This window comes from Macaca thibetana, chromosome 1 (assembly GCF_024542745.1).
Source record: "Macaca thibetana thibetana isolate TM-01 chromosome 1, ASM2454274v1, whole genome shotgun sequence".
Classification (NCBI taxonomy): domain Eukaryota; kingdom Metazoa; phylum Chordata; class Mammalia; order Primates; family Cercopithecidae; genus Macaca; species Macaca thibetana.
Genome location: NC_065578.1, coordinates 49,375,477 through 49,399,482, shown reverse-complemented (window position 1 = coordinate 49,399,482; position 24,006 = coordinate 49,375,477). Strand labels below are relative to the sequence as shown.

At 43.3% G+C, this 24,006-nt stretch overlaps 1 protein-coding gene across 9 annotated transcripts in view; it reads right to left on the bottom strand.

Moving 5' to 3' along the window:
* Positions 1–24,006, bottom strand: part of ELAVL4 (ELAV like RNA binding protein 4) — a 154,417-nt gene that overhangs the window by 6,654 nt on the left and 123,757 nt on the right. For all 9 annotated transcript variants that reach the window (XM_050802341.1, XM_050802374.1, XM_050802350.1 and 6 more), the window contains exons 3-5: positions 19,652–19,755; positions 2,600–2,753; positions 740–965 (exon numbers count right to left, since the gene is read on the bottom strand). In XM_050802341.1, coding sequence (XP_050658298.1) covers positions 740–965; positions 2,600–2,753; positions 19,652–19,755 — 484 coding nt within the window. The remainder of the gene's footprint in view (positions 1–739; positions 966–2,599; positions 2,754–19,651; positions 19,756–24,006) is intronic.

The window sequence follows — 24,006 nt, the reverse complement described above, 5'->3', positions numbered from 1 at the left end:
TGTGGTGTGGAATAAAATAATTGTTTAGAATTTATCATGGGTAAGTCACAAATATTTTTATCTCTTGTATAATAGAGACCAGTCAAGGTCATACTGCCTTCATGGAGAGAAACCTGTCTTTAGGAAAGTCCCAGGAGAAGGGCAATGCCCCCCTGCCCCAGGGGCTTCCTGGGAGTTGGGTACTCGAAATAAACACTAATCAGGCTTGGACAGGATCTTCCTCCCTGTCTTCCCAGAATCTACTGACTTAACATAATAAGGTTAACACCTTAGACAGTCCCCCGTCCCCTGAACTCAACAGAGTTACCTGCCGAGGGAAAAGAAGACAGGAAAAACCACTCCCTCTGGCAAGGATCTGCCTTATGGTCTATTTTTAAAATTTATTAAAAGCCACTGTCCAGCCTTAAGTCTAATCTGCTGAATGTGGTCACTGATCTGTGATAAACTGTTGTTGAAACTGAACCTTCATGTTTGGTTAAATACAGAAGTTTTGTTTCTACCAAAGAATCTGAAGTTTATACAGTCACAGTAGTAAATTGGAAAAGGGCTTAGAAGGGCATCTGTTCCAACTGTCTCATTTTACAGGAATGGAAACTGAGGCTTGGGGGGAGTTTTGCACACTGATTCCTGGTGGTGGAAGCTTTTACCCTTGCCCCATTTGTCAGGACCATGGGCTTCCCTGGCTCTTGCCCAGCTCTGAACCCCTGTAGCAGGGCTTCTTCCTCTTGGGCATGCCTACCTGAACCTCTGAGCCTGGTGGTGAAGCGGACCTGGGTAGCGCCGGTTGGGGGACTGGTAGAGCTGGGAGAGCAGGGCCTGGCTGGACTTCTGGCTGGGGTTGTTGGCAAACTTCACAGTAATCGGTTCCGTAGCACCGCTGGGCTTCTGGCCATTCAGCCCTTTGATGGCTTCTTCTGCCTCAATCCTCTTATCAAAGCGGATGAATCCCACCCCTCTGGACACTCCTGGGGAAAGAGAAAGAGCCTTTGTAAAGAGTGAACACACCAAACTGGTAAACATCTTCGGGAAGAGATGGGTCCGATGGATATTGTGTGAGGAGTAAACCCACCTGTGGGGCCACGGCTGAGCCCAGCTCCCTGATCTCTCTCACCCATCAAAACACATTTATCTGCATTCCTGCCATCATGGCTCTGGACTGATGCCTCTCAGCCATAGAACATAGGGATCTCTTGCATCTGGCCCCTCTGGTCCTCTACCACTGCTCTGCTCCATCCTCACCTCCCAAAAGTTACTATCACTGATCACTCACAGTCCAGTTTCTAGTCTTCTCATGTGTCCTCCACATGTAGCGAGTGTGCAATCTATTTGAAAAGTGAACTCTGACCACATCACATACTTTAAAAACATCTTCTATAGCTCTTTTGTACTTTTTAAATTTTGTACCTTGTACATAGTACCTATTCTTCACTGACTCCCATTCTAAAATGAAAAACAAACAAAACCTACAAAATACCCTTCCATGGCTCCATTCTGCACCCAGATAAACTCTAGACTTATTGGTACAAGATTCAATGCCTCTGACAATCTGGCCCCAAATTCCCTATTGAGGCTCACACCAGCCACCATGAACTGCCTGATGCTCCTTGAATAGACTGTGTTCTTCCTCGATTCCATGCCTTGGGTTATGCTCTCCTCTCCACCTAGAATGCTCTGTCCCTCCTTTTTTGCTGGATACCTTTGAAACATCCTCCCAACCCCTAATCAAACATTGCCTCCTCGATGGGGCCTTCCCAGCAATTCCCACCAGGCATGGCACACCTTCCCCTGAGCTCTCAGGGGCACTTGACAGCTTCTAGCAAGTATTTGGACTCCACACTGGAGTCCTGTAAGGGTGGGGCAGTGCCTGTTCATTCTTGGTCTCCAGTGTCCCTCTGCACAATGTCTGGGGCAGAGCCAGCTTCTGTGAAGGTTTGTCTCATGAATCATATGATAAATGTGCTAAACTATTCTCAGGGGGTGAGTTCTAAATTGGAATCAAATTGGAGGTAGGCGAAAACACCTTGTCATTAAAAATGCAACCTAGAGTACCTGACATTTCTTACTGAGAGGTGGTGGCTGCCTTTCTTTATTGTAGACAAAGAACCCCAGTACCAGATCCTCAGTTCAGATCCCTGTACTGCTACTCACTAGCTTTGGGGAGTTAGATCCCCCACTTTCAATCTGTTTTCTCATGTGTGAAATGGGACAATTCCTAACTCTATAATGCCATGAGTTGGAGTTATAGCTACGCATACAGGTTATTTTCACATACAAAAGTAATGTTATTTGGTTGAGGGCTGAAAAAGACTTTGAAGGTCATACAGTTCGACTCTCAACCTGATGCCTGAATCCTTTTTACAACCCTGCCAAGTAGTTTAGCTGCTGCTAAAACAAGTCCCATGATGGAGAACTACCTCCCAAGATGGCCCATTTTAAATTTGGGCAGTTGACCGATAAGAAGTCTTTCTTCCAAGTCAAAAATCTGTCTATTCATGATCCCTATCATCTGCCTTAAGCAGCCATCAGCCTTCTGCTCTTATGAGTAACAGGGCTGATGACATTGATATACACAGAAAGAAATTACAAAGAAACACTTAACCTGTGACTTGATCAACCAGGATTCGTGAGGTGATGATACGGCCGTATTGCGAGAAAAGCTGCTCCAGTTCCTTCTGGGTCATGGTTTTGGGAAGGCCGCTAACATAGAGGTTAGCATCCCTGATTGAGGCAGAGCTCGGACGGGCATATGAGACCTAGGAAAAGGCAAGAGGAGCTAATTCCATTATAGGCAATCACCCTCAGAGTAGACGCCGAGTCCACAAACAAGATGACAGTCCCTCATCTACCGTTACAACTAATGGTGTCAGTTTAAATCACTCAGTAGTTCAGATTTTTAGCTACTCTTCTAATAGTAATGAGAACCAGGAGAACAACAATAGAGGAACAAGAGGAGAGTTGATGATAACTTAAAACAAATGCACAGATAAGGGTCTCTAAGTGCAGAACAAAATAGCTACTGTATGGCAGCTGTTAAATGCAGAGCTACCCACGCATGCAGTTCTGAAGATTTACCTCCTGGATGTGGGTGTATAGATGATTTACTGTATCCAACACATAATAATCTTTGAATAAACCAAAAAAAAAAAAACTCATGAAATTCTGCTCTGCACATTTCTCTCCTTGCCACCCTCCCTACCCCCATCCCCTTCTTCCTGAATACATAAAAGCAATCAGGTTTTCTGCAAGATTTTTTTATGTTCCATCCTTTGTGTTGCTCCAGTCTGCTCCCATGAGGTCTGCTCTTCAACGAATGACAAAGTGCTGGTGAAATAGGGCTGAATGAACATCTGCTTGCGAAACTGGATATGTGACCTTGTCGTCACATCTGCAAGGACCAGTTGCCTCTAACTTTGAAGCAGGGCAGATAAAAACCACAACAAACAAAATGGGGGCACGATGGAAAGGAGGGAGGGAAAGGGCAGTAGAGAGAGAGAAGAGAGCCTCACCAATGGTTATAATAAGTTCGACTTTGTAAATTTGTCCTCCCAGATCTCTCAACTGCTTTTTTTTCCCCCAAAAAGCTAACACAGAAGTGTAAACAGATCTGAAATTCCATCTGCAAGAAGCCAAATCTGTAGCAGTACACATAAGCAAAGCAAACCCCAGCAGTCATTAATTTTAGACTTTCATTTACTTATTTATTTATTTTTTAAGAAAACAACATCAGACATTTGAAATATAATTTACAGCTAGTCTAACAAAAGCACTTTCCTGCTAAAGCTATTTCTGGGGTGGTTATGGCTCAGAATAGATGATGAAAACAGTCATTTCAGAGCACATCTGACAACGTTGGACAGGAAGAGACCTATATGCCTTAGCATTTTTCAGTTGGAAGTTTTATTTAATCCATATAACTGATTCATAAGACCTATTAAGACTGTAGGGGTGAGAGTGTGTGTGTGTGTGCACATACACACAAAAGCATGTGTGCAAAAGAAATTGAACACGTTAAACCAGACCTTTGACATTAAGACCTAAACCTCCAGCAGTAAAGTGGGCCTTGCTTCTGTGACCTTCAGGGAAGAGAATGGGTCTAGCAAAGAAGATGAAGGATGAGCAGAACCCTCATCCATGGCACTCTCCCCCTTTCCATGACAGACATGCCAGGTCCCTTTATGAGTTCCACACCTAAAAATAGATGTTGACTCAACAGATAAAATGATGTGAGTGACTAATCTGCCTCGCTGGCCTCCTCCTGCTGATGGAGTGAGGCAGCTGCCTTCAGTATCTCCATCTTCTAGAAACTCATAGGTGGGCTGGGAGGCCTCTGGAGGCTCCTTCCCAGCACATGGCTGAGAGGTAGAGGGGCCTTTATACACAGGGTCCCAGTGTGTGCATTTGGGTGTGGGCTGAAGGACTAAGAACCCCATGTGACTGTCTGGACGGGGTTTCACTCCACGGAAGGTTCTCCCACCCCTGTTTTTTAAGGGACCAAGTCTGTCAATAGCAGAACCATTTTTTGAGTAGGAGGAAGAAGTGGTAGGAGAAGGAAATAAAAACATCATAGTGATATGCCCATGGCAATAAGGGTCACCCTTGTTTCACCCTGCCAATTACTGACAAATTAATTATCTGAATGACATTTGTGCTCCCTCAAAACACAACCTACCACTTTTATGCCATTGCTCATACAGACATTTTTTTTTCTACCTACTTCCCCAAGTCCAAATCCTACTCCTCTTCAGGGCTCAGCTCAAATGACATCTTCTCTAGGCAGCTTTCTCTAATCTCACCTTCTCCTAAATAATCTCCCCAGCAGTGCTCTCAATGAACCATGGTACTTAACCTGTTTCAACCTTAACTCATCACCTCTCCATTGAGGCTGATGATCTCTTTAGGTTGTAGGTCTTGTGTGTGTGTGTGTCTTATTCAACTCTGTGGCTCTAGCTCCCAGCACATAGCCTGATACCTATCGAGTGTTCAACACCAACTGAAAAAAAAAAAAGAATAAACACCCACAGCTCATGGGAAATGATGCTGGCATTACTGGCTCTTTGGAGTTAACTGTAGCTCTAGTAAGGTGGACCGCTGAAGAGTCAGGCACCCAGAATCCCAGCTGTGTTTCTCCACCAAGCTAAGAGCTAAGGGACAAATTTCCCATTTTCTAGTGCCTGGGGTTGGAAGGACTGAAAGAAGATTGTTTTAGGACTAGACATCACATAGAGGCCTTCTCTTAGCAAATATTTCCTCAGGATCTACTGTGAGCCAGGTACAGTGGTATGTGCTGGGAACACAGCAAGAACAAGGCATGGTCTCTTGCTGTAAAGGAACTCCAAGTCCAAAAAGGGCAACAGACAATACACAGGAGGCACTCAATAAAATGTGTTGAACAGAAGAATGGATGAGTAAACACACAGACTAATTATCACAGTGCCACAAGATGTGTGTGTTATGCCAGGGATACGTATGAGTGTGACTGAAACACAGAGGAAGGAGAGATTAATCAAAGGTTAAAAGGGCCAGGAAGGAGACAGAGCTGAGCTGAGACTGGTGGTGAGAAAGGTGGTGGTGGAGTCAGGGAATGGTGGCCTGATAATAGCCTTCCTCTGTCGTTAGGACAAATGAGGTGATGAATATCGAGGGCTTAGCACAGTACCTGGCACCCAATAAATGCATAATGGATAGTCATGACCTTAACTCCCATTAGTTCTGCACAGTCAGAGCTAGGGTACAGAGGGAACTGGGTGAACCCTGCCAGGGAAGAGGAGCTGGCACTTGAAAGTTGGTGACACAACAAAAACCATTTCCCCTAAGTTGATTCCAACACAGGTAGAATCTCAGCCAGGGAGAATTACTGCAACACATCTCCAGAGACAGACCCTAAATCCCCAAAGGCAGCAACAAATCCCAAAGGTGAACAGCACATCAGTCATTCTATACCAAGTCTAATTCCTGTTTAGTATTTCTCACCTATATGGAACCTTAAGTCTATTGTTCTCTTAGTCCCCTGTCCATGAAACCTGTGGGGTTAGGATAGATAAAAATGACAGAAAAGAGATATTCCCACATTGAATATCCAAATGTTCATCCTAGTATCTAAAAGTTTCAACTTTCCATATAGAAGTATTAAATTCTAACTGAATGACTACAGTTGTCAGGTCCTTGGTTAGGCTGAAAGATTTCCAAAAAATTGCCAATTTTTGGCCCCTGTAGAGGGTCAGATTTGATGGCATATTAATCCTCCTGGGCCAGTGGCCTGGAGTCACAGGGCTTCCGACACTGGAGCCAGCACCCTGGAGAACCCCCCTTGCCTCAGTCAGGATCCTGTTTGCTTCATTCCTCCAGAATCTCTGAAGACAAGACTGGCATCTCTAGGCCAGCACTGACCTCCCTCTGGAACTCAGAAAGAGCTGGGAGTGAAGAAGCCACTCCTCTCTCTGGGTAGGGGTGGCTCATGGCCAGGTGACTGTGAGCAGCTGACTTTACAGATGATCTCCATGGAAGATCTGCAGTCTCTCCAAGCTCCTCAGCTCTCCTCATCCCTGGTGCTCGCAGTGTTCGCATCCTCCACCAGAAGGATGCTATAGCATCATGCTTATGATCCCTGACTGTGGGTCAGCTCCAGTACTCACTAGCTGCATGACTTTGGGCAAGTAATTTGATCTTGGTAAGTCTCAACATCTTTGCTGGTAAAAAGGGGGTCAATCATCCTTTGATGGGTTATTGTAAGAACTGAGATAATGTATTTAATATGTCTAGCACATACCTAGAACTTAGTAGATACTTACACATATTATTATGTGATGAGTCATACAGGCTTTTGTGGGCCAGCCTGGGAATCGAGCTCCCATTGGGACATAACCTCCAATTTCACCAAAAACAAAAACAAAACATGTGGAACACTACCAGGGAATGCCTGTACAGGCACTGCCCTCCTCTGCCACCCTGGTGGGGTCTGGACCATCTTTTACCACTTAACTGACATGAATGTCCTCTAACACATTTCCACAGATCCCACTGCTTTATGCCGACAAAGTACTTTCCACTTTCCAAAGTGACTTCCTAATTCTGCTGTCAGCAAATCTCACCAAGGTGGGTAAGGCAGGCATTGTCATGCATCACAGATGGGGTATCAGGACCAGGGCTTGGGGCTGCCTCTTCCCATGCAGCACCCACAACTCCCTTTACCTGTTCATACACAGGGCTTGGCCTGGGAAGGGTGGGAAGAACCGCATGACCTGAGGAAAAATGTTCCCTGAATCATCCAGCAACACTTCACTCCTTCTCTGTCCTCCATAATACAGAAAAGGGTGAGGACATGGAAAACACAATAAAGGCACGTTGGGTGCAATGAGGGGGATAAAATGAGAGGGAAAAGGTATCCTTTTCAGCCCCAGAAAATTACTCCTTTAGAAAAACACTGGCATTTGAAGATGGGAGTTCATTCATTCCTCCTCTTCCTAAACATCTACTGTGTGCCAGGCCCTGGGACGGGTGTTGGGAGTGTCTCTGCTTCAAGAATCCCAGTCTGGAAAGGAAAGGAAAGAAATGAAGCACTCAATACAGAGGGCTGCTTCCAACAGGGAGATACTCATTTCCTACTCCCAGTGTTTCCTTCCATGCGGAGAGAACCCTCTGCAGTAACAGACCAGGCCTATTGCTATCCCTTCACCCACTCTTCTTCACGGGAAAGGAGTGACTCCGCTGAATGGAGGCTTCAAGAAAAGAAATAGGCATGTGAGGTTCAGATGCTGCCTGCTTCTTTCCTTCTGGGAGCCAGACGCCAGCTGGAAGCAGACATTCTGTTCCAGGCTCTGTCTTATGAGGGCAGAACCCGCTCTCTGCCTGTGGGATCTAGAGCACTTGTGACAGGGTGTGTCAGTCTGTAAAAGTGTAAAGTTCAGTGTTATGGAGCCCACTGTGTCCATGCAACCCATCCAGGCCTTAATTGGCAATAAAGATGACCTTAGGATTCCATACACTTTTCTCTTTTGTCTTACTTCTCAATTGGTTTAAAACTTGGATGTGGGGCCAGGCGCGGTGGCTCAAGCCTGTAATCCCAGCACTTTGGGAGGCTGAGACGGGCGGATCACGAGGTCAGGAGATCGAGACCATTCTGGCTAACACGGTGAAACCCCGTCTCTACTAAAAAATACAAAAAAAAAAAAACCAAAACTGGCCTGGCGAGGTGGCAGGTGCCTGTAGTCCCAGCTACTTGGGAGGCTGAGGCAGGAGAATGGCGTAAACCTGGGAGGTGGAGCTTGCAGTTAGCTGAGATTCAGACACTGCACTCCAGCCTGGGCAAACAGAGCGAGACTCTGTCTCAGAAAAAAAAAAAAAAAAAGAACTTGGATGTGGAAAACAGCAATGCCATTTGTTGGGCCCCTCTGGATTACAGTAATGACGTGGCCTCTATCACTGACTGGATTTTTTTCATGAGCTAGGCATTCTGTTCACAAAACTGCAAATTTCTAAAACTGTGGTTCATAGTAAGTGGAGACATAGTGTCACATAAAGGTGACATACAGTGGCAATGGTGAACTCAGCAGAAAGTTATATTCCTGAAATCTGCTTCACAGAAATTTGGTGCTGGAAGTGGCCCCAAAAGTTTAGGGCAGGATCCAAGACAGCCGACCACTCAATTTATACATTTCCAAGGACAGGAAGCTCACCACCTCATGCGGCATCCTACACTATTGCTGGCCATTGTTATTTTTTTTTTTTTTTTTTGAGACTGAGTCTTACTCTGTCACCCAGGCTGGACTGCAGTGGCACCATCTTGGCTCACTGCAACCTCTGCCTCCTGAGTTCAAGCAATTCTCGTGCCTCAGCCTCCCAAGTAGCTGGGATCACAGGCAGGCGCCACCATGCCCGGCTAATTTTGTATTTTTAGTAAAAGAGGAATTTCACCATGTTGGCCAGGCTGGTCTTGAACTCCTGACCTTAGATGATCTGCTTGCCTCAGCCTCCCAAAGTGCTGGGATTATAGGTGTGAGCCACTAGGCCCAGCCTCATTAACTGTTGAAAAGTTTTTCCTTCTACTGAGTTCACATGTGTCTCCCCTCTAGCTTCCATTCTTCTCCTATTATTATTCTAGCTTCACACCCCAGGGCCATCTTTTCTGCCTTACCACCCCTTATCCTATGGGTCTCATTGATAGGTGCTAGTTAGAGTACTGGGTAACTATATTTTGAGACAAATCACTCCAAAGAAGTTCTTGTTTATGTTTAACTGAAAGTGAGCACCTGCTCTAGAATGAAAAGACAGCAATTAAAAGCAAGTGCTTTGGGGTTGGAGAGATGTGGACTTGAAACCTGACCCTTATTAGCTAGCTGTGTGACTATGGGGTGAGTTAGTTAACCTTTCTGAGCTGCATCACTTGAATACATAGTTTAGAAGCTCTGTAATAGAGCTGTTTGAGGGTTAAACAAGAAAATGCATTTAAGACTCCTAGGCACAATGCCTGGCACACAGTAAACGCTCAACAAACAATGGCTTTGATACACTTGCTATGTAATCAGGCCTTATGCTAGACACCAAGGGTGCAGAGATGAATACAACAGTCCCTGACATGTAGGACTATTAGTCTAGCAGAGGAGACACACACACACACACGCACAAACCAATCGTTTCAGAAGATCAGGCTGCAGATTTTCCCCAATCTGTTATAACACCCTTTTCTCTGAGCGCATACAAACTCCGCAGAGCAGACAAGTCCCTGCGGAGATGAGGAGAATGGAATCAGAGAACAGATTCTGATGCTGCCAGGGCCTTCTAGGAACAAACCCTCTCAAGGACCTACAATCCCACTTCTAGGAGCAGGGACAGAAGAAAGAAGCCAACTGGTTCCTGGAAACAGCAGCTTTGATTGTGAGAATCAGTTTACCTCTGTGCCTGTGGCTATGGGCCTGTCCACAGGCAGGACAGGCATCCGCTTATGTAGCACCACTCTTTACACTTCCCCTACCTGCCACCTAATATGTGCTATTCTTTTATCAGAGGTAAAACTTGATGGTAATGGTTCTAATGAGTTCCAATTGTGCCATTTTGTGATGGGAGTCTAAACCCCTTACCTGGGCATTCAAAGCCCTCTGGAATCTGGCCTAACCTCTCATCTCCTGCCAACCCCTTCATGCACCCTATGCTCCAGTTCAAACAAAAACATGGTCACAGTTTTCTGAATATGTCCAGAAAATTTCTACTCCCATGTCTTTGTTTTGCTGTTTGTTCATCATCATGTCAAAATAAACTCCTGCCCATCTTTCTAGGCCCATACTGAATGCCACCTCCTCCATGAGGCCCAGGCACAAATGACTCTCCTCTCCTTTGACTCCACAGAAGATACAAGGCAGTATATTTCAATGGCAATAGTTACACTTACCCTACCTCCCATTGCAGGCATCTGTGATAACACCTTACCTGCCCTATGAGTCTGAGCATTCTGGTGATCTCCATAGACCCCTGCGGCATCTAGTCTCAAAGCTTTATCAGGGCAAGAGCTCAAAAAAATGCTCTCTCAAGCGAAATGAAATGTATCATATACTTTATGCTGTGGATTTTAGCTTATTTTTTAAGAGCTGACTCTGATGTGATGAAGAAGCCAGAAAGAATCATGCAGTTAAAGAGTATCTATGGATATCATAAGGGTGTCTGGCACCCAGTAGGCCAGGTAAGTATTTCTTTTAAAGAACAGAAAAGCTATGACTATAGATTCATGTGTCTTGCAACTTCTTTGAAAATATCTATCGAATTATCAAAGAGGCATACTTAGTACGTACTAAGTTCTCTCTGTCTATCTAGTGGTCTCCAGAAGGGAGAGCTGTGCTAAAGGTCTCATGGCCTGGTTAGTGGAATATCTGGTTTTGGGCTCAGGACCCCAGATTCAGTCTCTTCACTAGACTGCAACTCCTGGCTCCTGCTTTATAAAAGACTGATATGATTACTGTGGCCACCTGGAAGTTTCATAATACTTTCCCTATACAAAGCTTTTTACATATGTTGCCCGAGTCTTAGTAAAATTCAGACTCATTCTTTACTGCCTTACTCATCTCTGAAACATGTAGATGGAAAAAAGTCCTCCCCTCTCCTCATGTAATGTTCACCTTAGGGATAGCACCATTCACCATCATCTTCATTCTGGGGAGCATTTCTTGAGCATCCACTGTAAGCTACAATTCCCTACAAGATATCATTAGTTCCATTTTCCAGATGACAAACTCCAGCTCAGTGAGATAAGTACTTATTCAAGGTCACACAGCTGAACTAAGAGACAAACTGGGATACAATTCCATGTTCTGGGATGTTTCCACTATGCCACACTAACCCAGACAGTGAAATAAAAGCCGTGTGCTTGGCACAAACTGTTACTTTCCCTGAAAGGTTACCAAGCCAGAAAGATCACACTATAGTTATGCTGTTGGAACTGGAAGAAATCATTTTGCGATGAGAAAACCAGTCCAGAGAGTAAAGTAAGTTGCCCAAGGTCATCCTTACCAGTTTTTGACAGAGCTGGAACTTGACTTGCCATCTGAACTCAGAGCTCTTTTGAATGGACAAAAGGGGAGAAGGAAGAGGAGTGTGGTGCTCTCTGATCACTGACAGATCAGCCATCCTGACCAGAGGCTGCATGAGCACCATGAAGAAGTGAGTCTTTAATCCTCAGGGCCACTGATGTTTTAGGCTCGCACTGTCCCACAGAATTTTCTGGGATCAGGAAAATGTTCTTTATCTGTGCCGTCTAATATAGGTAGCCATTAGCTACAAGTGGCTACTGAGCACTTCAAACATGCCTAGTATGACTAAGAAACTGAACTTTGAATTTTATTAAATTTTAATTAATTTAAATTCAAATATAAATAGCCATATATTGCTAGTGGCTACTATGCTGGACAGAGCAGTTCTATGACCAGAAATAACACAAAATTATAGCATCTCAGAGTTAGAAGGGACCTTTAGGATCATTTAGTCAGGCTCCACTGTGGGGCTGAAGTCCCTTCTGCATCATCCCTTATGAGTTCATTGGAATGCTTCTGATGATCGGAGCCTCACCACCACCCAAGGCAAACATTCTACTCTGATATCTATACAGGTTCTCTTCCCAGATTCTTGAAATATAGGATCAAACTAATGCCTCAGGATGACTGCAGAATTTTCTTTCCTAGAGAATAGAAAGCCAACTATTGTGAGGTGAATTTGTGGGTGCAGAGACTTCTTTCCCATCTTTGTCATTCACCTTTAGACAATCTTCTAAAATGTGAAGCTGAGAATGGGACATAAGACACTAGGATGGGCTGACCGGAGTGGACAGGAAAGGACCACTATTTTCTGTGATATGGAGTCCATAATTCTCCCAACACAGCCAAAGTTGTGCTGAGTTTTTTTTGTTTGTTTTTTTTTTTTTTTTTTTTTTAAGCAGCTCGCATCACACTGTTGGCTTCTTTTACACTTGTAGACAGCTAAAGCCCCCAGATCCCACTCCATGTACTTCTGAAAACCTGTGTCTTCTCAACCCATACTGGTCTAATTTCCTTTTTAGATGTGGACACAGGACACTATGAATGACCTTCAAGATACTGGGATCATATCACCTTCACTGAGCAGAGAGAAGAGGGGAACTGTATTTCCATCTATCCAACTCCTATCCTTGTATTTGAAATTATTCACTCAAAGGAAGTGAACAGGGCATTGGGAAGCTGAGCAGCCAAATAAAATCTCCCACAAGAAAGAGAGGGTTGCTAGTACAACTGGGGTAAACGTGTCTCTGGTTTCCGCTGGCATTACCACATGCTCTCTCTTGGCTCCCTGGGGATTCAGTGATCCAGCCGCCCCTGCTGACCTTGGCAGAGAAGCATTCTCGCCCAGGCTGTGACTCTAGCGATAATGGAGGAGGAGAGAAAATGCCTTTTTATTATTAACAAGACTGAGGGAGGCAGTCCATCATTTCTGGGTGGGGTGATATCCATCAGCAAAAAATGATCTGCTAACTCTCCGGAAAGCATTAAGAGCAGTGATAGGAGAAATAATTGCTTACGCTGAGTGCAAAGAAAAGATGCCTCAGCGGAATGGAGGCCCTTAGCAAGGCAGGTGGATGCAGGGAGGAGAGGGGAGGCGCAGCTCCCCCACGACCCCTGGCAAGAGAAAGAAGTGGGAGGGGCAAACTGGAACCTGCAAAGCTCAAGTGTGGAAAGACCCCCAGAGGCACCATTAGTGGTATTAGAAGAATAAAGTGAAAATGGAGAAGTGGTTAAGCAGCATCACAACAGGAAGAGGCGGAAATGAAGGAGCACACTCTCCTTCCCAGAGAAGGAAGGTGTTTCCTTCTGAAAAGCTTTCCCTCACACACCTTCCCCTTCTCTATGCCTGCCGCCTCCAGAACTGGGCCGCTGCCTCATGGCTAAGCGTCTTTCTTATTCTCTCACCCGCTGCCTGCCTAAGTGCTAACTCTCATAGATTTGCTCAGAGTGGCAGGAGCAGCTCTTTTGCCCCTTCATCCCAGATCCAGTCCTGCAATCATTCATAATACCTGTCCTCTGGAAATATTTTAAAGTCATATTTTAATCATTTGGCTAATACCTTAATGTAATTATTAGAAAAAGGTAAGTCCCTAAGTTATTTGTGCACATATAATACAATAAAAAAAAAAGATGGAAATTGGCCGGGTGCAGTGGCTCACACCTGTAATCCCAGCACTTTGGGAGGCCAAGGTGGGCAGATCACTTGAGGTCAGGAGTTTGACACCAGCCTGGCCAACAAGGTGAAACCCTGTCTCTTCTAAAAATACAAAAATTAGCAGGGCTTGGTGGCAGGTGCCTGTAATCCCAGCTACTTGGGAGGCTGAGGCACGAGAATTGCTTGAACCCAGGAGGTGGAGGTTATGGTGAGCTGGAATTGCACCACTGCACTCCTGAGCGAGACCCTATCTCAATTAAAAAAAAAAAAAGGATGGAAATATATAAAAATGTTAACACTGTTGGCTTAGGAATGGCTGATATTGCCTTCATGATATTATTCTGTAAATACCAAATTATTTACAAAGGAGCATGTTTTGCTTTAAAAATTAGTGGATAAGGCTCCTAATAGAGCTGGTGGAAACTAATGTCTAAGGTTGACAAAAACCTTCCACAGCAGCCTGTAAGCTCTGGTTTCATCTGCCAAACATTCTATGTGGCGCATCGTTGATAGATGAACTTTCTTGGAACTTTACTTTGATCAGATCTTTCGCTCACTCAAACCTTGCACAGCTCCCTATCTCCCCAACCCCAATATCAAATAGAAACATCTGCAGCCCCATGACTGCCTCGTCCCACTGCTTTAGAGTTGGTCATTTGCATGTCTGTGTCCCCCATGAGGCAGGAGCTTCTGGAGGCAGAGCCAGCAGCAAACACTTGTCTAATCCTACTCCTCATATTTAGGTCAAAACCCAAACAGGTGTCCCAACACTCTGAACGGTTTAGGGGATGTGATACCAAACCCTCACATTCCATTTTGGATCACTTTTTACTGAAAGTTCTCAATGTAACTTGAACATCAATTCAAAACTTTAGTAAACATATTTCTCTTTTGAAGGTACTCATTTTCTTTGTTCCTAATGAATGTGACAGAGCTGGACCAAATGCAACCTCACGGAAGCGGTTCTTAGTAAAAGTATAAAATTACAATGTAAATTCAGAAGCTGTTCTTTTGGAGCCCAAGAGAAGGTCAGGCCTGGGACAGGCATCAGGTGTGGGGTCAAGGAGTACCAGGAATAACTTTTTCAGAATCCACAGCCATTTCCAGAGTCTAAAATGATCCCTATTGGAGATGACTTTAAAAAACAAAGCCAGTCGGGCACAGTGGCTCATGCCTGTAATCCCAGCACTTTGGGAGGCCAAGGCGGACAGATCACCTGAGGTCGGGAGTTCACGACCAGCATGACCAACATGGAGAAAACCTGTCTCTACTAAAAATACAAAATTAGCCGGGCGTGGTACTACCTGCCTGTAATCCCAGCTACTCGGGAGGCTGAGGCAGGAGAATTGCTGGAACCTGGGAAGCAGAGGTTGCGGTGAGCTGAGATTGCACCATTGCACTCCATCCTGGGCAACAAGAGCGAAACTCTGTCTAAAACACACACACACACACACACACACACGCACGCACGCATGCACGCACCAAAAACAAAGCTAAACAAATAGCATCCCAAACCCCTAAATGAGGCAAGTCATCTCTACTGGGCTCAGGGTTGAAACACTAAACAATGACCCAATTTCCCAAGTGGGGGTCCAGGCTGCTCTGGCAGGCTAGTGAATGTAAGCCCATGGTCCATACTCCATAGCTCTCTGACATACATGGATGGAAGAATCTCTAGGGCACTGCCATTTCTGGTTCACCCAAATCCAAGGACCTAGCACAGAGCCTGGAAAGCAGGGACTCAAGAAGAAATGAAGTCAGGTCTGTCCCTAGGTTGATGGCAGAAGCCCTGAGCCATGTCTGTTTACTAAAGAACCTGGAGGAGACAAACAATTCATTTGTTTGCTTTTTTCCTCCTTCCCATGCCACAGAGTATAACCCATGTGTGCACAGAGCCAAATACACACCCACACATCCTCACAGAATGCACGTGTTGCTGAGCAAGCAGGCAGTATGACATTCCAACACTTACGACCTACTGCCAGAGAGTTATTTTTAAAACATTTTTTCTTACTCCAAGTCTCGCTTATCAATTGTGTGATCCGGGGTATGTCTCTAAATCTCCTTGGGCCTCAGTTTCCTCACCTGTATAAAGGAGGTAATAATAGTACCTCCTGACAGGGCTATTTTAAGAATTAGAGTTGATGTGTATAAAGCACCTAGCTCCAGGGATATTTCAGAGATGAAATGATATCAAGCATGTAAAAGGGTTATAATAGTATTGGATACAGAGTGAATACTCACTATAAGTTAGCATTACTATTAATCTTTACTATTATTATTTCAAGCTCATGCTAACACATTAAGCAGCTCCTCTTCTGACAGAATCCTTCAGAGGCCGTTTTGAAGCTAACTTGAACTCCACTGCTGGCCTGTTGTATGGCTTTGGACAAGTCACTTCACGTCTCTGAGCCTGAGCCTGATCTCCAAGATGTGTGGTGGGAACTTTCTCCCACTAAAGAAGTTATAACCCAAAGAACAATTCCCCTGGAGTCACCATCCACACTATGCATTGGGAGCTTAATTACACATCATGCTCTTTCTCTGCTTTGGTGCTGTGCTGATGCCTAGACTGCATGCTCCTGGAGGACAGAGGTCTAGATTGCTCTCTAAATGCTGTCAGTATTCACACACAGTCACGTAACACTGACCCTAATAAAAGGGAAATGGATATTTGTTGACTGGGAACCATCATTTTTGGGTACCTCCTAGTACAGGTTGAGTATCCCTTATCAGAAATGGGACCACAGATTTTAGATTTTGGAATATTTGCATTATACTGATTCAACATCCTTGATCCAAAAACTTAAAATTTGAAATGCACCAATGAGCATTTCCTTTGAGTGTCACGTAGGTGCTCAAAAAGTTTCAAATTTTGGAGCATTTTGGGTTTCAGATTTTCTGATTTGGGATGCTCAGCCTGTAGTGGACTTGTAATGAGCCATTCACTACCAATTGGCAAAACAATGTTTTCATATTTAAATGTGAGTTCTTTTTTTTTTTTTTTTTGGTGGGGGTGGGTTGGGGGGTGGTTTGCAAACTGCCTGTCAGAAGGTCAACTATTAATTTCTGTTTGGCCCACCTATATAACACTTAACATTCTTTGAGTTATTTTCTAGCTTTTAAAAATTGGGAGATTGACATGAAAAAAATCTAGATTTTCATGTGTATTGAACAACCGGTAGATCTGGCAACAATCTGGGTTTAAACAGTTAGCAGCAGCAGCAGAATAGCTGTCCTCTTTACTGCTCACTACAGTCTCCACCACTCCCTTAGCGCTTTCCAGAACCTTCCCTGAATCCACCTGTTAATCATTAACCTTCACGGCTTTGGAATTAACTATTGATTTGCCTGAACCTATTTTGTGCATCACGTTTAAAGTAGAGTGTTTTGCACTCCAGAAATTTGAAAAGGAGGGAGAAATTCGACCAAAGTTCACAAACATGTACTAGATGGTCCTGAGATCTCTGTAATGTACACTTCCAAACAAGATACTTGATTTTTTTTGCAGACAGGCAAGTTAACTATTCCTTCATGGGAGTCAGAGCAAAGAGATAAATCTCATGTCACTTATCAAAGCAAACAGAAGCAGAGGTAAACAGTGGCCTGAAAGACAAAAGAGCAATTTAAAAAAAATAATAAATGATGAGACTATTAAACAGCACACAAAAGGGGTTTGCTTTTTCTTCCCTGTAATATGATTTTTACCTAAAACATTGTGTCCCTTTAGAAAATGGAAGAAAAGTTAATAAAGGAACCTATCACTCAAACTTAATTTTTAGTACAGCAAATAAACTGCTTTAATGAAAGGGCTGAAATCCCCAGGTTTGCACATTAAATTTTCATTCGTAGTGGAGAATGGAAATTATTGATTCAGCCGTGGCATCGTGCATTTTGAATCCTACAGTGCCTCAGAAGCCCACATTACCGCTGGGTGCAAATGTGTTGGCAGCGTTTTGATGCAGGTTGAGCACAGGGTGGGTGAGGGGGTGGGGAAAGGAATATAGATAATGGAAGGAGGCAGACTCACTCTTTACAGAAAGAAAATAATCAATGTTCTTTGTCTCTAAGATCCACTTAGATGAAGCCTCTGATGGCATGATGGGCTAGGGGGTATATCTGAGACCAGAAAAGCCAGGTCTACTCAGTCTTTGGGGAAACCACAATGGCCTTGTGGAATACTTAAAAAAAAAAAAAAAAAAAAAAGCAAAATGGAAGGTTGATTATTTGATCCTAAGCCCCTGGAGAAGAGTTGGGATTTCAAGAAAACTGTAAAGAAATGTACCTTTTTCAGTTCAAGGTTAGTGTGTCTGTCAAGGGAAGAGTAAATGTCTGACATTCTAATGCTGAACTGGATAGCACAGAAAATCAATCAAAACTACAAATATAGCTCTCAGTCTAGTGTGGCCTCATCAAAGAGTCAGGTGACATGAGCATCCGGTCTTGTCTTAAAGCATGAAAATAGGTATGTTTTTACTTTGAAAGAAATTAATCCTCCTGCCTCTCAGAGGACTACCCCACAATTAAACAACTCTTTGTTATTTCCTCATTAGAGAACTCATAGGAAATGATTCTAAGCCTAGACTGAGGCAGCCTGAATCAGGTCCATTTTGGGATCTTTGTGTACCAGGCTGTATGAGATCAGGGAAAGCAATCGTCTTTAGAAATAAGCTAAACTCAATTGCAAAAGTAAAGCTGCTTAAAAAAGAAAGAAAGATAATCACATATTCTAAAAAGAGAAAGGTTTTGCTTTGTTTTTGTTTTGATTACCTTCCAGCTAAGATTATCTTATACCAGTAGTCTCCTCTATCAGGCTCGATGTTGGAAAAGTAGCTTTGTTGGACTAAAAAGTTCTGGTTTTGTGTTTTCAGATGCTGAGAGCTGGTGCCATCTATAGATTTCCATTCTGGGAGAGGTTTCTCTTTTGTCCTACTTTGCGTCAGACCTGCTGTCGTGAGGATAAGAGCGCCCAGGAGACACTTCCCTGCAGTTTAATAGGCTATGAAAGATGGGGACTCATTAATTGGCTGGCAGCTGCCCCTAAGCAGGACGCTGCCTGGAGGTGGGGGAAGAAAGGGAAGGAAGGCCGAAGAGGAGGCAGGCTCCATCCACTAGACCACCACTGGCTGCCCAAGGGAATCTCCAAGGCAAACAGCACTACCTCCTGAAGGATCCCACAAGTGAAGTCTGAACTGAGAGTATGACTATCCAGTGACAGAAACTTAAACCTCCTTCTGGAGGAGCAGGTTCTGGGTTATCGTTTTTCTTTTTTGACTTAAAACAACCCTTCCTGAGATATTATCTACCCATCTAATTATTTTCGGATTGCTGAAATGTTACTTTTTCTGTCATTCCCATACTATGCTCTCATCGATTTTATTATAGTACCCATCCCTCCCTATTACACTGGTATGTTTATTTATAACTGATACTCCCTTTTCGAGTCTCGATTAGGAGGGTCCTAGCCACCCTTTGGTAAAGCCAAGCTGCATCCTGGCACACAAAGCTTTCTGACTTGGCCCTGCCACCTCCCATCCTCATCTTTTCACCTTCCCATCCAAACTTAGGCCACACTATTTATATGCTGTCCCTGCTCACAACGTCTTACATTTTCACAGCTTTGCATGCACTGTTTCCTCTGCCTGGAACAGGTTCCTTGCCTCAGCCTTTTCCCTTGGCTCGGCTCTGGCCATCTTTGCAGACTCAGGCTCACAGGCCCTCTTTGTGGGGTCTTGAATCCCAAATATCCCATCTGCTCTCTTAATTGGAGGTCTCACAGCTTGTGATCCCTTCCCTCTACTCAACCCTCACCTCACTCTTCTGTAACACCCTGTGTCTCCCATTTAGTATAGTGGATGGTAAATGTTCTTTGAATAAATCAAGAACACTGCTTCCAGCCCCCACATAGCCTGGATTTATCAGATCAACAGAATGAAATTTAACCAGTGCCTCCTGAATCAGGAACCGGCACATCACCTCTTACCTTTATGGTTTTGGTCTGGAGTCTGAGTCCATTTAAAGTGTTGATGGCTTTCTCTGCATCCTTTGGATCAATATAGTTAACAAATCCATACCCTAAACTCTGTCCTGTGGAAATATTAAAAAGAGAGAGAGAAAGGGAGAGAGAGACAGAGAGAAAGAGAGAGAGAGAGCATGCTCAGTATCTTTATAGAGGCAACACTTCCCACTGCAGTGAGTCAAAACTCTCCTTTGATACACAGTTCCTCTTACACCAGGGTTTACCCCCAGATTGAGAGGTGTCTAATTCCTCCAACTCTTACTCTTGTTGGCTATTAAACTTTAGGAGCTGTGCAAGCTAAAACTGGGTAAGTGCCCCTGCACAGCCACACAAGAGATACACAAGTATCCACATAATCAGGGAGAGGCAGGACATGGTAGAGGAAAGAGAACAGGTGTGGTTTGTCAGAAGAGAAACTGGCGCCTTAGAGCTTTCCCTGTCAGCTGTGCGACTTTGTAAGGAAGTCATTTAATCTCTCTCCCCCTCCCACCTCCAATCTCTGTTCTGGAGATGAGAGCACTTACCTCAGGTAGGTTTGAGAGAGTGAGAGATTGTGTACAAAATGCCTACCAAGTACATTACCTAGATTGGAGTAGGTGCTCAACAAAAGACAGCTATGCTCTGCTCAGGCCCGTAAAATTGAGGCAAGTGCTGGACACAGTAGCTGTGTCTATTGCCTCGGTCATGCCAGCCACACCCACACTCAGAGGGATGTAGCAAGATTTGAGTAGCAAAGACTGGAGACGTGTATAGTGAAGGACGCAGGCATGGCTGGAATTACAGCAGTTGCTACAAATCGTTCTTTACCCTCATCATCCCCTGAGTCAAAGAACAATAAAGAAAAAGGAGAGGGGGTTTCTACTGAAAACAGCTGAGGAGCTCCTAACACAAAGCTAAGAGTGCAAATACACTCTGAAAAGAGGATTTAGCTACTTTAGGTGGAGATGGCATCAACTTGTCTGCAAAGAGAGGTAGCAAGTGATAGGGCTCCCCCCAAGTGAAATAAAAATAATGTGCTTGCAATCGTGCCACTGATTATAAATAGTCCATCAGCTCTGCCATGTGTCATCAGCCAGAAATATCATTAGGAAACTTTACATTTTCTGACATACCCTTTAAGAAACACAGAGCTTGGGGTGGCTGCAAAACCAGCTTGAACTTCCCAGGCAATGTTATTGATTTGTGGGCGGCAGCAGAGCCGAAGGGGAGGAAAATGACAGGACATCACATGTCAGCAAAGACTGATTACATAAAGCTCTCTTTGGAGTACTGGGGCCAGGGCTGGGAGATAATACAGCAAAAGCCTGCCATGTCCTGGTGACAGGAGCCCATTTCAGCGGCCAAAAAATCTTTCCAACAGCTTCTGTTTTGCTGGTAAATGTCTGTGTTTGTGTTGGTTGTAGGAGGAAACCTGGGAAAACAAGTTGGGTTCTGGATGAGAAAATGGGCGACTTACTATAGGATGGTGCAAAGAGAATCACAAGAAAGCTCAATGGCATTTGACCCCAAATGGAAAACCCAAAATGACAACACCTTCCATTAGGATATTCCTTTGTTTTGGAAGAACAGGGTGAGAAGAAGACAGGCAGGGGCAAACTTTACCAGACATGCCCTTCACCAGCCAGAATTAGTAACTGAAGAGGAAGGAGAGAATGCTGGGTGCACTCCAGCTGCTGGGACCCTTCTCTTTCCATCTCACTGTGTAAGTATGGTGTGTGAGTGGTGTGTATGTGTGTGTGTGTGTGTGTGGAGGGGGCAGGGTGAGGTGAATTACAAGATCCTGCCATATGTTCCAAGAAATTTCATCTTGCAAATACAAAAATACAGAGACCAATTTCATTGGTTTAAAAATATCATTTATCCGAAATTTGTCTCCATCTCATTAAACCCAGCTAAATAATTCACCTAATTAAATATATTTTCATCATGCAAATTTCTCAGTCATATTTACCTTGCATATATGAGAAGCTTTAAAAATTGCTGTACTAAAGTATTCTTATAATCACTTTTTTAAAACAGTCATTCACCAAGTTGAGCTGCTTTTAAAGGGTATTTTTAAAACAATTATGTCAATATAAACCTTATGTATAAGTTCTAGGAAACTGGTCAGATGGTCTAACTATCCAGCCCAATTTAATTTGTGTAAAATTGAAATAAACTACGAAAAATATAAACAAAACACTCACCACTTAACAGGAAACATTAGACCTAACTCACATTGGAGTAGTACTTGATTTATTATACTCATGGAATATATGTGGAGGAATCATGCTTACTAGTGGTACATGCTCCTGACACACAGCCCATCTTTCTAAAATTACTCATATATTGAAGAAAATCTAAAATAAATATAATGAGCATAATTTTTACATTCTATATTTTATTTTGTTTTAGACCTTTGCTTCTGGAGGAAGGAAAACACATTCCAGTCCCAGGAAGACTCTGAAGGTCAAATGAGGGAAAGGAGCCCTCTTGCCTAGCAAGATGTATCATGTCAAGCCACTTGCTTGTATCAGTCCCAAATCCACCATCACCTTAGTTCCTGACTGCAATTAGCACAACTGTGTTATCACCTGCTCTAGCTTTAGAGAGAGACTGCATTTAACATCAAGAATGAGGGTGCTTTTGGGAAAATGAAAAAATAAAAATAAAACACAGATGAACATCATTTCAGAAAGGAAGAGGAAAAAAAGATGATGATTCTCCTTGATATAAAATAATGAACTGCAAGCTCTAAAACAGAACATTGCATTGAACAAGAGGAGGACAGAGGCAGAAAAACTTGCCTATGAATTGAAAGATATGAGATAGTCTGGCATCACAAAGAAACTACCTGTGGTTAGCCTAGTTCACGAACAGGTTTTCTTAACATGCTTCTCACCATCATAGGAGTCCAACTAAGTCTAATAAAAAATACTCTATGGATCTAAGCATTCTCTTTTAACATGCCCTATAGAGGACTCAATCTCTAAGTAGAAAACATAAAAACCCAAGATTTACTCCTTTTAGAAACTATTTCAGTAGTAAAGGAGAGTAAAATGATGAAAAATTTTATGTTTTAATTTTGGTGGCCGTATATTGGTGATGGGTTTTAGATTTGCAGTTCTGTATGTAAGTGTACCTACAAAAAAATAGATGAAACACATTCACAAAAAATAGCAACACTTTTTCTATGGGGACCAAGAGAAATGCTATGTTGGGAGGGCCTGAGGGATCCAGTCTGGAACCTAGAGCTAGTACGTATCTGCTTTCCAGAAATCATATCTTTTTATTATTCTGTTTTTTTTTTTTTTTTTTCCAAATGGCTACATCTTCTCCTTTTATCGGCAGCAGCAAGATTTGAGAACATAGGGACGGCAACAGTATTTTCAGAACAGAAAATTAAAACAAACTGTATTTTTGTTCCCAATTTGTGAGTTTATTTTGATGGAAGGTGAACAAATAAAAAGGAAATCATTAAAGTTATGTTTATTGAATCCTCTTTATTAAAAAATAAGATATTATGAAATTAAGACTGTCTCCAAAATTTAGAAACTATAGTGAGCATTTGGCCCCTTGGTGCCCAGGTGACCTACAATCCTTACTGTGACCAGTCCCTAATAATCTTGTCCAGCAGGCATGGGTGAATGGTCCCCAGTTATCGTGCATGGGCAGGAAATGCATTCTTGGCAGTTTGAGATGGTAACTTACAATTCAGAATGTACTTTCCAAGAGAAAACTGCTACACATAATGGCTACACTTTAAAGCACTTCAGAGTATTTTGAATTAAACAGGTTTTTGTTTTTAACAAGCTGTTCTTAAATCTGAACTTCAATATTTCTGTTTTTATAAAGCATAGGCACATAGGCACACACACAAATACACAATGTCTCCTCTTACTATGACATGGCAACGTCTTTATTCTGTTATAATAATTTGTATATCTAACTTTTCCCCTTAGAAACCAAACACATCTTCCCAAAATAACTAGCTCATAAAAGTTTGTATCCTTGCACATAGTAAGTAATCAACAAATGCTTGATAAATGAAAGAAGGGATGTATGCATTTGTACTAGTCCTCTACTACTGAAAGCATATGACCAGAATGTTTGGTAAGTTTGGGGGAAGAAGGGGAAAAGAGTGGGTACCCAGGGAATTAATTTTGCATTTGTGAGAAAGAGAGAACACAACAACAAACTGACTCTGGGGATTGGAAAACAAAACACAAACAAGGAATATCCTGGGTAGGTTCTCCTCCGGTACAGATCAGATGAACAACAAAAATCACCCTTATCCACCTTTCCACAGAGATTCTGAGTTTACAAAATGCTTTCCCATC